General features: G+C 35.5%; 1 protein-coding gene across 1 annotated transcript; it reads right to left on the bottom strand.

Moving 5' to 3' along the window:
- Positions 1–13,482: 13,482 nt before the first annotated feature.
- On the bottom strand, positions 13,483–14,470 carry LOC114522400 (uncharacterized skeletal organic matrix protein 5-like). Its single transcript, XM_028543071.1, has 2 exons — positions 14,324–14,470; positions 13,483–14,028 (listed from the first exon to the last, which is right to left on the bottom strand). Exons 1-2 carry the CDS (start codon positions 14,387–14,389, stop codon positions 13,483–13,485), a joined length of 612 nt encoding a protein of 203 aa, XP_028398872.1. The 5' UTR covers positions 14,390–14,470.
- Positions 14,471–14,702: the final 232 nt, after the last annotated feature.

Genomic DNA, 14,702 nt, shown 5'->3' with positions numbered 1-14,702 from the left:
AAACTTGCACTCGTTTTATTGTTATTCTTTATACGCTGGTTTTCATTTTGAACTTACTTGATGCGGTTGAAAGCATTTTTGTTGTTTCTTTCGGTGAAGATAGTGCTATGGTAAAAGATCAAATTTTTGTGGCATGTGCATATGACGTAGGAACATTACCTTCAGTATATCATCGGGAAACTGATTGGTCAACATTTTCCCCCTTGGTTCATGGGAAGATATACAGTCAGACTCTTTCAGTGGTTTAATTCATGCTTTGGTATTTATTTTAAACTTACGTGACGTGGTCGAGACCAATTTTGTTGTTGCTTTCGGTGTTGACGGTTCTGTAGAGAAAGATGTTCATTTGCATACAATATGACATATTACTTTCAGTTTTTATGTTCATGACTGCATATTATCGGAAATATGTCCGCTGTGGTGACGTGGTCATCTCAATCCTACTTTGAACTGAATTGAGGACATAAATTAAAACAAGCAAGCCTAATTTTAATATATGACATAATATATGACTATGTGTAAATACTTTAGCAACAAATCTGGTATAACAACTGCCTATAACAACTGTTTTATTTTCATCTTACCTGTTTGTTTGGTAGAAGAAACCTTTTCTTGTGTTTTTCTCTGTGTGTAATTTTCTAAACATGTTTTGGAAAACTTTATTATTTATGCCGTACACTTTATATACTATGTTTATACAATGTTTTCTATCATGACATCATACACGGTATACCATCTTATAGCCGTGTCATGATCACAAATTTTCCTTAATGTTTTGATCCATATCATAGTTACAGCCCGAATGTCGTACCTGTTGCTTGGCGCGGAGTCGCCTTTGGCTTTGGGCTGGTTTGAACGCGATCTGTTGGCTTTAAGAAATGGGAAATACGTGAATTTAACTAAGGGTGCTCCCCAATTAAAAACTCGACTGCGCTGGCCATCTCTAATAAAAATATGGGTTAGTTGTAATTCATAGAATTCCTAAAGTTAGATTCGTGTGGAATAACATTTCGTAATTCTACAAGAGGTTGTTGGTTTATTTCAATATTCTTTGAATCAAATACAACTGTAGCACGATTATAAACCAACAAAAAACAACACTAAAACATTTTCTTGGCTATCATTTACCGTTTATGAATTATGTCTTTAGATATGCTGTTATCGCACTTACATACTATAGTGTAATTTAACGTCACTTATCCTTGATCAATAAAGATTTACTTAATTTATCCTTTAGACATGCATATATATATATATATATATATATATATATATATATATATATATATATATATATATATAAATATATATATATATATATATATATATATATATATATATATATATATATATATATATATATATATATATATATATATATATATATACAGTCGCTGTCATTAACGTTGTCCAAATCAAGTATATCAATATACCTGTCATGTGACTTATTGTTATGCATCAACTCGCGTGTGCTTGCATGCGATGGCGCGCTTATTTCAAATAAGAGAAGCAAGATTTTAAAATGCCGGCAGCATATTCGAACGATCTACGGTGGCGAATGATATTTCACCGCGTCTTTTATCAACGCACCTATAAGGAAATCGCATCACAGTTATTTGTTTCTACCAAAACTGTTTACCGTACTTATCAAACGTTTATTAACACTGGTGATGTAAAACCTTGCGTCCTTGGTCGACCAAAAGATACAAACACTTTCTTTCCTCACGAAGAGTACATCATCATGGATTATGCACTAAGACTGCCGCAAATGCAGCTAAATGAATTGGCCAACTGTATTTATAATGTGACTGGTTCTGCATTCAGTGAAGAAACGTTATGCAAAGCTGTTTATCGACTGGGAATAACTCGTAAGAAGGTATAGTATCCATGTGCATTTGGGCATTGTATTTTCTAGCTTTCGTACAACTACAGCTACGTGATGTGTTTGTTTTAGATAAAACGAATTGCTCTACAGCGTCAAGAGCATCTTCGCTTACAATTCATGGCTGAAATCGCAACCTTTAATCCGCACCATTTGGTTTTCTTGGACGAAACAGGCATTGTGAGTATGCTTCACACAAATGATTTTGTGTTAAAAAATAAGTAAAATGGTAAAAATTGTTTGTTATGATAATTTATAGGACAAGCGCATTTCCCGACAATTTGGATATAGTGTTCGAGGTACAGCTCCAGTTGTCAGAGACTACAGTTACTCTCAGTGGGGACCCCATTTTACAGTCATTTCTGCCATATCTAGTGAAGGGCTAGTTGCGAATTACATCTTGCCGATTGAGCAGCGATTCAATGAGGAGGCTTTTAATGAATTTCTGGATCACTGCCTTCTTCCGCTAATGAACGTGTACAATGGGGTTAACACGCGTTCAGTCATTGTCATGGGTGAGTTACTTTGCATGATTTTCAATCCTACTTTTTGGTCAACTGAATTATTGTATACTAGAATTTTGGTTTGTCAATAAAAGCGGTTTCTCTGCCCATCTAGATAACCATGCAGTTCATCATGTTAGAGATGTTATAGACCGCATTTACAACTTTGGAGCGCTAGTTCGTTTTTTGCCATGCACCTTATAGTCCGGATTTAAATCCGATTGAAGAAGCTTTTGCGAAAGTTAAACATCATCTTCGTCTGAATGATGTCGTTCTGAAATCTTTAGCAGATCCTACTCCTCTTATATGGGATGCTTTTGGACAGATCACACAACAAGATTGTGAAGCGGGATGCATGCGTCATGCTGGTTATTTGTAAATTTTCTTTGGGTACACTTCTTCACGGCAGTATAGTTAGTGAGTGAGTGCCATGTGTGTCACCCTGCTCGTAAAATATAATAATATCCCACGAAAGATATTGACATTTATATAATATATTTTGTTCCTATAGTAGCAAATTACACATATAGCGCAGCCGTGCACAACAATACCTATGACTGGGAAAAACCGTTCAAGATATAGTAGGCTGAATGGGGCTTTTTAAAATGTCAATATGTATAATTTAGGCAAATAAATCGCCATTATAAGTACATATACACAACGATTTTCTGGTGTAGGCCTAACACTGAGTGTATACCAACATTGGGCATGCAAGCTTAGATGTTTGCCTGCCCACAGTGGGAATCAAATTATACGACCTTTGGAATATAGCGCAATACCAGGGAAAGACGCGCATACTTTTAAACACAACTTACACAAGACATGTACATACTCGGCCTAACCAGAAACATCAGAAACAATAGTATTCACCTACATAATACCAACACACACACAAAAATCGTGATACACAGCCGAGACCTATCTATGTGACGATAAACTGTGCGCATTTTAAGCCTCGCGGGTAAAAGCCGGTTATACAATAACAACTTTTGTTGTGCGAAACGACCGTATATATCATGCATTATTTTGATTCTGAATTAACCACTCAGTCATTTCTTTTCATTGTTCACAACAGAATTGTTAGTTAGAAGTTTCTTGAAAGAAGTTGCTTGAGTAAAACCGACTTTCACTTTATATATACAGCCGTTATCATAAGTGCTGCAGTTAGCTCGATAATTGGAGGGGGGCTCATATTTTGAGTTCCTCATTATGAATTAATTTCTTGAAAAATCGGTTGTTTTTAAGGTCTGTGAATACGAATATATAAATACGTCCCACCCCTACAATCGTTGAACTAGCTGCGGCACTCTGCTGTAGTTGCATCACTAATTCAGATCTTTTAGCAATATATATTTTTTGGAATTGTATTCATCATCGGTAATTGCCCCAATTGTCTTCAATTCATATAACTCCTTGATTTGTTTCAAAATTTGTGTGCGAATGATAGCTTTAGACGCATCGGTTGACCCTGAAGCGGTAGATTGACCCGGCTAAAGAAACGAGAAGATGCAAAAAACAAACAAATATTTTTGTTATACATTGCAATTCATAAGTATATCATATTGTAAGTATCTCATGCATGCAGTTACACTTAATGTTCATTTCATCATTTTGCTTTGCAGCATTTTGCCGCTGATTGCACGAGCAATTGTTTCGCTTGCAGAGCCTAGCTTGTCTGACCAAGTTTCTCTTCGCGGCCGTTTCGCTGGTGTCGCGTGAAACATCGGGACATCGGGTACATATTGTCTATTTGCTGTTCCAACTATCTGTGAAAGAAATATTCAATAAATTCACCAAAAATAAATAAGCCAGAATAAGGCATTGATGTTACTCCTTTAAGGTAGCATGCATAGAAAGTATAAAACCAGTTTGAAATTTATTTGGAATGTGAAGCTTACGATCATTTCAGCCCACAGTCGATACTTGTAGGCAGGATGCGAGTCGCCGTGCATCTTCTGCAATTGTTCAATTTCGGATTGAATTATGGATTCCTTTGAAGATGTTGGCTTTTCTATAAGGATGAAATCAATCAGTTACACAGCAAGAAATGAACTACACGTTGTCTGCGTATGAAGAATGTATTATTATACTAACCTGATTGGGCAGATTTACCAGTCGACGTTTTGGCTGGTATCAAATTTTGCGTCAACGAAGCTGGATCCAACCACATTTGATAACCTGCACGAAAATGACCGAATGCTTTCTGCAGTTCATCATCAGAACCAATGGAATATTTTTTATTCCTCTCCAGCACATAACCAAGCTGGCAAGTTTCCACGTTCTTTACGTCAGGCAAACGTTCAATTTATTCCTTTCGCATTTGCCCAATGGTTTTAACGACTGGGAACTGTGTAAGTTGTCGGACTCGGAAACTACTCTTCCTCACCGAATCCAACACTCTAATGTCTAAGAATGGAATTATTTCTGGTGCTGTCTTTGCAGCCATTTTCGACTGACGATTAGGAGTTGTGTGCCAAGGTTGTCTGATTCGCTGAATAAATCAGCCAAGCATTGTCATTAATTGCCCTTTCTTTTCGTTGTTTTGGCCTTCAAGCCTTTTGTTATTTTGCTTTCGTGACAGCGCTAATGAGACAGTGCTTGGCTAATTTATTCAGTCAATTTGAGACCCCTGATTTGTGCTGTTTGGTAGATATCAAATCAGATACTTAGATCACAATATTATCATGATCATAACAAGGCATGCAGCCACTCATGAAATGCCGGAGCTATACCTTTAGACGTTATTAAGGAATTAGCTTTTTGTTAAAATTTGAATGCCCGTGCAATCACTATATGCTAAGTCTATGGGTGCGTAAACTATTGTCCGCTATACGTGCATATATTAGGCCTACTGTACTGTAGTTTATACGTCAAACTTTTGTGGCGTCAAATGCAATTCAAACAATAGATTTTTATGCAAAAATTTAAATTGTTAGGGACAAACAGACAGAAATCCTTTGTGCCCTTCATTAACTTTATTTCATAAGACATGATTAAGAGGCGCCAATGACTAAATTGTTTATACCAATTGGGAAAGGTCAAAACAAACTAGCTTTGTTCTATATTCATGGTCATTTTAACTGAATGCATCATCCGTTGCTATCATTAATTCTCTGCACAAAATAATACAGTAGAAATTCAAGATCCTTCTGTACCGCAGTTAAAATACGTTTAGCTGGAAGTGAAGCGTGATCCATGATGATGATGTACTCTTCGTGAGGAAAGACCAAGGACCCAAGGTTTTATATAACCAGTGTTAATAAACGTTTGATAAGTACGCGGTAAACAGTTTTGGTAGAACTGACAAATAACTGTGATGCGATTTGCTTATATAGGTGCGTTGATAAAAGACGCGGTGAAATATCATTCGCCACCGTAGATCGTTCGAATATGCTGCCGGCAAATACTGTCCGACTAAACTCGCAATATTCGCGAAGCGCGCCATCGCATGCAAGCACACGCGAGTTGATGCATAACAATAAGTCACATGACAGGTATATTGATATACTTGATTTGGACAACGTTAATGACAGCGACTGTATATATATATATATATATATATATATATATATATATATATATATATATATATATATATATATATATATATATATATATATATATATATATATATATATATATATATATATATATATATATATCCAAATAATTGACTGTAACAAAAAGATCACAGAACTTGACAATGGTTGGAGAGCGCTCAATACCATTACTGGCAGAGCGATAATATATATTTATTGAAAGACTAGCTTAGCTACTCGGAGTTTCACGATGAATACCAACGGGACCTTATTACGAAATGTAGACACGTAATTCGACACCTTATATCACGATGTAAATATAGAGAATAGCAACCAGACCTGCCATTAGCCTGATGATCGCTTTATAGCGTGAAACTCCGAGTAGCTAAGCTAGTCTTTCAATAAATATATATATATATATATATATATATATATATATATATCAGTTCGAAATATATAAATATATATATATATATATATATATATATTTATATATATATATATATATATATATATATATATATATATATATATATATATGTCAGTTCGAAATAGGATATATACTTACTTTACCCGATTCTACAAGTTTGTAGTGGTCAAAGCTTGCATTCTTTCTCAAATTGTATCGCTGTTCTGAATAGGAAGTGTTCAGTAATTCACAATTTGGTCCTGTTGCGTTTTTTTCGTAGTTTACAGATTGGCATAAACTTCTATTTTTGTAACATTCAACGATACAATCCTTTTCAGAAGTTACGTTAATCTTGGCGATTATTGAAGGTTTACTTTCCAGGCGATGACCTTTAAAATTTTGAAAAAATACGTGGTGAAGAATTCAGTTCGATATATGACTGCTCTATTATATGTACACGGTTATCGCAGGATTGTTTTATATTTGTGTGCACCTCCATACAGAACTCCATACAGTTTTTTAGAAACATGTGATAGGGAGGAGCGTCTAGGAAGAGGATGGAAAAGTGCATAGGTTCTATAGTATATATATATACAGCAATGTATTGGGAGAAGTAATTATTGAAGAAAAACAGAGAACAATGAGCACAAGCGTTCTGCTCTGTATTTTATTAGTGACGCATGTAAAGAAATCTCATGGTAAGGATGTTGAAGGAATCGCAAACTCTTTTTGGTTTTGCGCGTCAGGGGAAGTAGCTATGATTGTCTCAGTGTTATGCATCTAAAATGCTTTCCAAAACACAAGCCATGCACGCAGCTGGACCAACTCAATTTGTGCATGCTAAAGTTTATTTGTATATGAATTACCTTGGTTATAATTGTTGTAAATTTGTAAACGTTCTATTTGTAATCATGCATTTTATATAGACTTTTCAATTTTGTAAAAGTGCTTTACAAGAACACAAGCCATGCACGCAGCTGGACCAACTCAATTTGTGCATGCTAAAGTATATTTGTATATGAATTACCTTGTAAACGTTCTATTTGTAATATGCATTATAACTTTCTAAGTTACTTTACGTATACTCGTATTTTAGCGCCATGCATGCAAGAACAGGGTTGAAATACGAACGCTAAATTAATAACGAATTAACTTTACTTGAACTTGAAAATGATGTAAAGATGACATCGAAATTTGAAACGTCGTCCTATTAAAAAAAACTTTTTATCGCTTTTATTTGTATCGCATATAAGGTATCGCATAGCCATAAGATTCCGCTTTTGTTTGATTTTAAACGCAAGGGGGCAGGGTCGGTTGTTCGAAAGGTTGTTGAAGTTATCCACTAGATATAGTGATTATAAAATCCTCCTACTTGGCATGGCCCAGATTTACAATTTTGCAATTAAAATACTCTTTAGCGATTTTAAATTTAACATAAGTAGCTTTATCCTTTCTCAAAGCTTTCTTACCACGGTTGAAAAAGGCATGCACCTTTCGAACAAAATGCTATGCTATGCATCGCTTTAGTTTTCAACCGCAACAAGACCTTGACTTTAAATTTGGTACTTTTTGGGCCCACTGTGTCTGACGGTGTGTTGTAATATATACTCGATCACTCGCATGATTGTCGCGACACCTTTTAGTGCTGATTCCTGTATATATAATCTATATGTTCAAGAGCGTATAATAGTATATTGCATGCATAAGTTCATCAGCGCAAAAACATACTTTCTCGCCGCATATAGGTATTTTTAATTTCTTATAGAATAACGTTCATCAATGTATACACATGCATGCGTACCTGGGCTCCACACAAGTATAATGTGCAATTACCATTATTAGTATATATATCGCAGTTTTGAATTCGTCGCCTTCAATAAATAAGGGGCCATTAAAAACGTACCTTTGTGTTTAAAATCAAAACAAATCGTGACATTTTCTCCAAACGTTTCAACATTCAAATTTGTCACAATCCATTAACCCAGAAGCATGTGAATTAAGTTCGGCGTCAGGCCTTTCCAAGATGAAAGAAAAACTGTTTCAGCCATCTTCTTTTGAACAGGTGCAATGCGACGTGCCACTTATAGGTTTTTTGCCAAACAGTGGAAAGTCGTTTTCAATGTTAGCAATGTATATAGATTAACAGTATATTCCACCGGTAGGAATATTTATATATTGTGACTCTGAACACTGAACAATTTCTCTCAATTGCGAGGAAACGGTTGCTTGCACGAAAGTCGAACTGTCGAATGACTAAATATACTAAAATTGCTGAATTTAAAGTGCATCGCTTTCTTTTCAGTGTATTTTCTTTAAGTATTTGTTGATTTTAGCTTCTTTCTTTTATACATAATTTTAAATTAAATTTTTGAACAAATGGCATAATGTGGATATAAATCTTCACCTCAGGTGAAGAAATAAGCGGCAACACATTAAATATCTATAGGACATTTTTTCGTAGATCGCTTTCACAGCTACTAATAGTATTTATCCGCCATTAAAAAGAGAGATCTAATTCGTATTGACATAAGGTAAACGTATAGCAGTCTCTAATGAATGCGGGCCAGCGTTTGTCTCTTATTACAACGTTTTCATTGACATTTAATAAATAAGAAAACATATATTGCAAATGTAGCTAAATTAAATGAGCTTCACTTTAAACTTATATTTAGAGTAAATTCATCGACCTGAAGTCAACAGCCATCAGTTAGTTGGTCAAAGGCCACTAATATTATGAAACACCTGCACGAGAAAAGCATGGACCAATCAAAAGTCAGGAGGATATTTGAGCTAAAGGTCATTAATTAAAAACATAACATAATGTTTTGACTTTTGGTCTCGGGAAGTTCATTAATTCTGGCTACGCTTAGATCCAGTGTATCTTCAGATCAGTGATCACGACACTGGGGCGAGAAATTCACGCGGCTGCATACGAGTTCATGACGAAAACTCAACACCGCGAATTCATCGTCACCGTGCAATTTTAATGAATGAAGACCAAAGTAATTCACATTAATGATTGATATTTATGACAACACTTCCATATTATGAATTTATTGAGGCCGATATGCAAACTGTCAATAAAATCGGTGGTCAAAGCTGACGAAACGTTTCTACGAGACATGCAAAGCCAAAGAGGGAAAAAGCTATTTAATTAAAACTAACTGAGGCTTATTGTCAGTTACTGTATCAAGCGATATTGTGAGTTACTATATCAAGCGATGTTGTGAGTTACTATTGTAATATAAGGGAAATTGTTGTTTTATGCACCCAAGGGTTTTGCACGTGATGGACACATGGAAATGACAACACTTTGCACTTAGCACTATGCACAATGCACAATGAACAATGCACAATAACGCACTATAGTTTAGAGTGTAAAATATCACGGGTTGCACTGTTTAAGAGAGAAGGTTGATGACTTGGTCTGGGGCATGACAACAAAATAAATATATAAGAAAAGAAAGTTGTATTGATATTATCTGAGCTGTCCCTCATACGGCCCCAACGATCCCGAGGATAGAATCATATAGAAAAAGGGGTCGTTTAACACTATACTGATCAATGCAATATTAAAGGAATACCAAGGAATACCTCGCCTACGGCTCGTGTATTTTCACGCTTTCCGAAAGTCTCGCAACATCCCGCGTGCATGGATCACGCAATCCTGCACGGAAAATCATTTGGTAATTGTTTTATAAAATAACTGTAGTGAAACAACGGTTAACTTTATTAAGATTAAATTTCGCGTGCAGGATGGTCTAAAACGCGTGCAGGATTGTCTGATCCTGCACGGCTATTGACCAATCACATTGCGTGTTTCACTATAGTTATTATATAATGTGAGTTACTATATCAAGCGATATTGTGAGTTACTATACTGATTTACTCTCTGTGTTTCGAGAATGTAGGACTCGTAGTTCTCATTTTCCTTTAAACTTTGTTCAGGTTCTCCGAATCAGCGATTCTGAGCAGTTCACAATTTGGTTCTTCCCCACATTTTGAATATTTTTTTAAGTTAACGGTTCTGCAGGACTTCGTGCTTTCCTGTGCACATTTCAAAACGCATTCAATTTTATATTTGAACATGACCAGTATACTGGTCGTAGCATAACTGTCTAAACGGCGACCTGTAAAAAGTTGCCAAGGAGCTTTTATACCGTATATAGGAGTCGGTTTTCATCAACTGGCGCGTTTAAATAACACTCTGAGTCATGAATGAGTCAACTTGAATATTATACACTGAATATTTAGTTGTAAACAGTATCGTTGTTTTGAGGTTAAAAACATTTAGTTTGCTTGTTGAATAAAACGATAGACTTGCTTTCTATTTTGGACTTAACCACCGTTTAAGCTAAACGGGCTTCATACAACCACACTATATATACGAACCAAACACTATTTGCATTTTCACAACAACAACAATGAAAATGACGGGAAAATTTTTGAAACTCGTTATGTCACCCCCAAACGTGACATACGCGGAAAATACGCGCACTGTACCTCGGATGTAGTGGCGTATATGAATTCTACGAGTGTTTTAGTTCTCAGTAAAATACCCCCAAACATATAATAAAAGTATTTATTATATGGCAAGCGCTTGTTTTGGTTAATTCTGCAATTTGATTGGCTGCTGACAGGTCCGGATTTCCCCGTATTGCCCACGGGCAATACGCAATTCTTATTGCCCTGTGAAAACAAGGCAAAACTCACGGCAAAAACTAACTAAATTTAAACTGAAAAAACAGATTAAATTCTTAAACGGAAAATAATGAATTTGAAATAAAAATAATAAATTTATATTTTACAAAATAGAGCGGTTTTTTTCACTTTAGGCCGATGTTTTGCTGTCGTGTGCCCGGATGAGATTGATCATTAAAATTACTCATAAAGAATTAATCATTACAATGTCTGGATGAAATATGCCATATAATAAAAAACTTACTAACTTCGACTGTTCGGTCTGTACGGTAAAATATCAAACCTCGGTCTTGGTGTATTGACCTCGCTATCGCTCGGTCAATACAGCACGACCTCGGTTTGATATTTTACCGTACAGACCTCACTCTCAGTCAGTAAGTTAATCTTAATATGTTCCAAGTAATTAGGAATATTTCTTAATTAACAATTAGACAACGAGGCGGAGTTGTCTATGAGCGAATAGTCAACGAGGCGAAGCCGAGTTGACTATTTGCTCATAGACAACGAGGCCGAGTTGTCTAATTGTTTTAGTATAAACTATAACATTAATTTACAACTAGGAAACACAATACGAAAATATTGAAACTGAAATTTATTTCGTATATTAAAGGGAAGAAAATATTTTAATTGTTGTTCGCGTAAAATGTTTTAAAATTCAGTTTAAATATAAAAATTCAATTGAGTATACGTTATTTTTATGTATTTTCTTACCCTTAAAAATTGCAATTCCGTATTTTGTTGCTTTTTTTGTTTTTTCTGGTACGGAATTGTCCAACAAGTCGTCCAAAAAATCTTCAGATACTTCGGCGAAACGCGAATTTTCCGCCATTGTTTTGAATTTTGCTACTAGTAGGCTATCACTAATAGCCTACTAGTAGCGTAGCCAATCAGAACGCAGGAAAAGTGATAGCCTATTAGTCAGTTTATACTAATACTGTATATTGACAGTGGAGTGGTAATAAACGAGACTAATAAATGCTGTATTGCAGCTTAGATGTTATTTAAGCTGAAACAGCTGAAAATCCCTTGTTGAAAAATTCTTAAGACTAATAATTATTACGAAGTATTTCAAACTGCGTTTCACAAATTAACGCCGGGTTTTTTATCACAAACTTTTCTCATTTTAGCAAGAGTAAAGGCTTAAGGGGAAGGAATAACGCCTAAATTTTATTCCCATGCAGGTTTGAATATTCATGTCAATTGTTTACACAGTTTCTAGTCTGATATCCATTTAGTCGTATAATTGTCATTTTCACCGATGCGAAATAGTCGGAATGGAAATTTGTCTTTATTTCCACACAAATATTCACGCACGATTAAGTAGAAACCAGGCAGAAATCAGTTTGCGAATTCAACAGTATTATTATCCAGAAACTCAGACGAAGAAAAACAACAAGAAAATGTCGCGCCCTACATTTATAGGATAGGCGACGACTTTTTGTAACAAACTCTTCATTTGAAGAGGTTTTGTGATATTGCGGCCGGTGACAATGCAACGTTTACCTCATAAACCAAACTCGGGGGTTGATATGCCAATTTATATATAATTAAATACTCATTCACTCCGTAATCTTCCAGCGGGAAAAATTAACTCGGTTCAGTATAATTTCTTATATACACTCAACACTCAAAACCTTGTCTCTGCCGGCCTGGCTGTATGTGTAACATGCTGCAAATGAAGTGGCTTGATGATATTAAAAAGTTTTAATTTTGAATTTCTGCGCGTCTAATTGCCACTATAATTATTTGTTTATTGAAGACATTTTCTTTACACATATTTTTATTAACACCCGTGTAAAAATGGATCTCTACTTTTATATGATATAGCGGACGCTGACGCTGATAGAACACGAATAACCTGACGCTGATAGAACACGAATAACCTGACGCTGTAGAGCACGAATATTAATTATGTGCCAAACTTGGAAGCTTCTGCATGCTCACTCTCTGGAAACATGAAGCGACAATTAAGCTAGGAAACCTGACTGAAAAAAGTTCTACATGCACGCTTTACTTAAAGTAATAATTCATCAGTGGCAAATATTCCGCACCAATTTCATGACTTAGTACACTAACAACCTTCAATAAACTCTCAGTGAAATGTACCGCTTCTTCGCGTACGAAAGATATATAACACATAGTATATTGCGTTGATAAGAGAAGATATTATGGCAATATTCTAATATATCAACACCTTGTCATGTTTACAACAATTACGACTGAATAAAAACAAACCTTAAACACTGCTTAGAAGTTAGAACAATCATCTATATGCAAAGGCAACAATTAAACGTACGTGGCTCATGCATAATGGGAGTTAAATTCTAAAAATCTTTTAGGTGATCCGCAGAGTTGGAAATATGCGATTTTCACAACTATTCTGTGGATATAGCACTATCAAGTAGTCTACTACCGGTTCAAGGTTTAAACCTTGGTTGCATGCCGATTCTACTGCACAAGTATATATCCAAAAGCTGGAGTGTTTGTTTGACTTATTCTGCAAGCCAACAAATTGCCACACGCTATCTTCTTCTCCTTCCCAAGACATCCATTTATAAAAGCTCCAAAACCAATACAGGAGTTAAATCTCTCCACCAGTTCGCATTTTAGATCACTACTAGTGACTAATCCAATCCGTAATCTTATCTTTCTTGGGGAACTAGCAGGCTCGTAGATATTAAATCCTTCTTTACTGCAATGGTTATATAATTGTGAAGCAGCGATAAGTGATTTCCACTTTGCTCTGGTTATGTTTGTTTCTTTGTATGTTTCATCTGCGATAACATCAAACAGCGAGCTTGCTTTGTGATTAATCACAATCCATTTTGTACTACCTTTAACGCCTTTAACATTCATCCCAAGACATATCTTATTGAACGGAGTGTTCCAGTACGAAGCCAGTTTTGCTTCTTTTTTAGTTAAACCTTCGAGACCGTCATCTATTTTATAGGCTTCACGGTTGGTCCAGTAAGACGAAGGGTAGTTGAACGTATTCTGCAAATGTAGGTGTATAATGCATGTAGCTATGTAGCCTTAGTATCGCAAAACTCAAGCAAATATCAAACGGAATTTCACGTTTGATGTCACTGTAACAAAATGTCTCTGTTTTCAGATAACGTATTAATTTGCATAAGAAATTATCATGCTTGTTGCCTTGTTCCGAGTGGCTATGAATGACTGAAATAAAACCGTAAACCTTACGTTGGGAATTCCGCTGTTGCAATAAAGAAAATTTAACTATTACCAGTCCTCTAGTACATGCAACTTAGCAATGGCTAATTTTCTTTACCTTTGTTCCATCTACTTTCATCACTAGTGTCCAGCCTCCGGCTCCACAACCAGGTATTTCATCCATATGGCAATAAACTTTGTATTTTAACAAGTTTGCTTTGTTTGTGTTTTCCAGCGTATAAATACCGTTGGTTAACGATCTAAGATTGTGAGAAACTATCGTTATCCCAATAAGTATTTTCCTGTTGAACGTGAGTGTTAACAGAACTCGCTTTGGAAAAAAGAAAGTTGCACGAATGGCTCTGAATTTGGGAATTTTGTCTTTTCGACGGACATTCAAGTCCTTTCCAATCGCATAAAACAAAATATAAACTCTAACTGATTTGTTTATAGAAATTTGCTGCTTCAAACTGCGTTTAAATTTGTTGGTATAGAAA

The sequence above is a fragment of the Dendronephthya gigantea genome, unplaced genomic scaffold (assembly GCF_004324835.1).
Source record: "Dendronephthya gigantea isolate DGI-Jeju-01 unplaced genomic scaffold, DenGig_1.0 000022F, whole genome shotgun sequence".
Taxonomy (NCBI): domain Eukaryota; kingdom Metazoa; phylum Cnidaria; class Anthozoa; order Malacalcyonacea; family Nephtheidae; genus Dendronephthya; species Dendronephthya gigantea.
The sequence above is the reverse complement of the archived record's forward strand: the minus strand, read 5'-3'. Positions and strand labels throughout refer to the sequence as shown.